Below are 2500 nucleotides of genomic sequence, written 5' to 3' on the forward strand. Positions count from 1 at the left end.
ACCCTAGAGCTCTAAACCCTAGCCCCTAAAACCCTAAACCCTAGAGTTCAAAACCCTAGCCGTTCAAACCCTAAACTGTAGAACATAAAATTCTAGGCCCTAAAGCTCTAAACCCTAAACCCTAATATTTCTCTAAACCCTAAACCCTCGTGAACACTGAAGAGAGCGACGGGCCCTTCACTTATCTGCATGAAGAACAGACAAATATTCTTTATTTATTTCTTTATTTATTATTTAATTGTTTATTTCTTTGCTTTTATTTATCTTTTTACCTATTACTTTTTTATTTATTATTTAATTGTTTATTTCTTTGCTTTTATTTATCTTTTTACCTATTACTTTAGTGGTGATGCTGCATAACGAAATTCAAAGCAGAGCGTCGCCTCGCGAGGCTAAGGGTTTAGGGTTTAGGGTTTAGGGTTTAGGGTTTAAGGTTTAGGGCTAGAGGGGGAATTTTAGTGCAGCTTTAGCGTAAAGGTCGTAATTTGCATCTTCCTTCAGCTAGCAGCAGTTGTATGCTCAAGAAAATTAGGGTTTAGGGTTTAGGGTTTAGGGTTTAGGGTTTAGGGTTTAGTGGGGCTGCAGCGGGGCCACCAGGGTGTTATGTGTGCAAAGGCAGCTTTGAAATATTCTTTTTATTTTATCAAACACACAAAAGATAGCGATATATCATCGGCTGGTGTATAGGGTTTAGGGTTTAGGGTCTAGGGTTTAGGGTTTAGGGTTACGGGCTGCGCAGCGGGCGACAGCCCTACAGCTGTAAACGCCGCTCAGCAGCAACAGCAGCAGCAACAGCAGCAGAAACGGCAACAGTAGCAGCAGCAGCAGCAGCGTCTGCTGCACTGACTTGAAGATCGAGGTCCTCTGCTGTTGCACACATGGAATGATATTGCTGCAGTGGATGGCTGGGCGAGTGTAGCAGCAGCAGCAGCAGCAGCAGCGGAAACAGCAGCAGCAGCAACAACACCAGCAGCAGCAGAAACAGTAACAGCAGCCGTAACAGCAAAAGCAGCAGAAACAGCAGTAAAAGCAGCAGCAGCAGTAGCAGCAATAGCAGCAGAAGGAGCAGCAGTAATACACACAGCAGCAGCAGAAGTGACAGCAGCAGCTGCTGCAGCAAGTGCTGCAGCAGGTGCTGCAGCAGAACGTCAGGGGCCCCTACGGCGCAGCCACCATCAGAGCAGCTATGCGAAGTAAGGCAGCAGCTCCAAAGAAACAGCAGCAGCAGCAGCAGCAGCGGCAACAAAGACTGCAGCAGCAGGACAAGCGTGCGGCGAAAAGGAGGGCTGACTGCAACGGGAGCAACAGCAGCAGCAGCAACAGCAGCAGCAGCAGCAGTCGCAGCAGCAGCAGCAGCAGCAGCAGCAGCAGCAGCAAGGACAGAATCCCCTGCTGCCAAATGTACGCAACGCTGCGTTGCTGCTGCTGCTGCAGCAGCAGCAACTCAACCATCTCCAGACAGCTGTGCTGCGCCAACTGCAGCAAGACAACCCGCCGCAGCTGCAGCAAGAGGCGCTGCGTTTGCTGCTAATGCAGCAGGGGCAGCAGCAGAGCATGCAGCAGCAGCAGCAACAACAACAACAACAGCAGCACAACCCGTATCAGCAGTCGCTGCAGCAGCTGTTACAGACTCCAATGCTGATGCGGCAGCAGCTGCTGCAACAGCTGCTGCTGCAGATGCAAAAGCCAGAAGCGCAACAGCAACAGCAGCAGCAGCAGCGGCAGCAGCAGCCGGTTATGCCTTCGACAGCTGCAGCTCCAGCAGCAGCAGCTGCAGCAGCATTCCATAGTGGCGCTGCTGCAGCATTCGCAGCAAGAGCAGCAAACGCAGCAGCGGCTGCTGCTGCAGCTGCTGCAGCTGGCAGGCGCGCTGCTTCTGGTGAAGCAAATGCAGACCTAAAGGCCGCTGCTGCTGCTGCTGCTGCTGCTGCTTCTGCCCAACAGCAGCGGAAGCAGCAGCAGCAGCAACAACAACAGCACCGACCGAACACAGGCCGTTCTGCTGCTGCTCCTGTTACGATTGTCGTCAGCGACGATGATTCCAGCAGCAGCAGCACGGAGAGCAGCAGCAGCAGCAGCAGCAGCAGCAGCAGCGGTGAGGAGGACACGGCAGCGTTCGGGTTGAATCGCTGCCGCAAGAGGAAGCAGCAACCCACTGCAGTTTCTGCTGCTGCTGCTGCTGCTGCTGCGCGGTACCGCCGCATTGCTGCTGTTGCTTCAGCAGCAAGGGCCCTGCCAGCACAGAAGGCTGCTGCAGCAGCAACAGCTGCTGCTGCTGCTGCAGCTGCTGCAGCAGCAAAGGCTGCGTCGCCGATTCATGCTTCAACAGCAGCAGCAGCTGCTGCTCCTGCTGCATCACCTAAGGCATCTCCTGTGGCTGCTTGTTTCCGTGCATCGCCGCTTGCTGCTGCTCGCGCTGCAGCAATTGCTGCTGCTGCTGCTGCTGCTGCTGCAAGTGCTGCAGGTAGGCAGCAGACCAAGGGAAAACAGAGCAGCAGCG

The 2500-nt window shown here is 53.6% G+C and overlaps 1 protein-coding gene across 1 annotated transcript in view; it reads left to right on the forward strand.

Annotated features, from left to right (window-relative positions):
- Positions 1–739: 739 nt before the first annotated feature.
- Positions 740–2500, forward strand: part of EAH_00059650 (DnaJ domain-containing protein, putative) — a gene marked incomplete at both ends in the record, with an annotated part of 2648 nt that continues 887 nt past the window's right edge. Inside the window, 3 exons of the mRNA XM_013397153.1 lie at positions 740–812; positions 899–1193; positions 1303–2500. The exon at positions 1303–2500 is cut by the window's right edge and continues 322 nt beyond it. Of these exons, the coding sequence (XP_013252607.1) occupies positions 740–812; positions 899–1193; positions 1303–2500 (1566 nt within the window). The remainder of the gene's footprint in view (positions 813–898; positions 1194–1302) is intronic.

This window comes from Eimeria acervulina, genomic scaffold, assembly GCF_000499425.1.
Source record: "Eimeria acervulina Houghton genomic scaffold, Eah_scaff1427, whole genome shotgun sequence".
Lineage (NCBI taxonomy): Eukaryota > Apicomplexa > Conoidasida > Eucoccidiorida > Eimeriidae > Eimeria > Eimeria acervulina.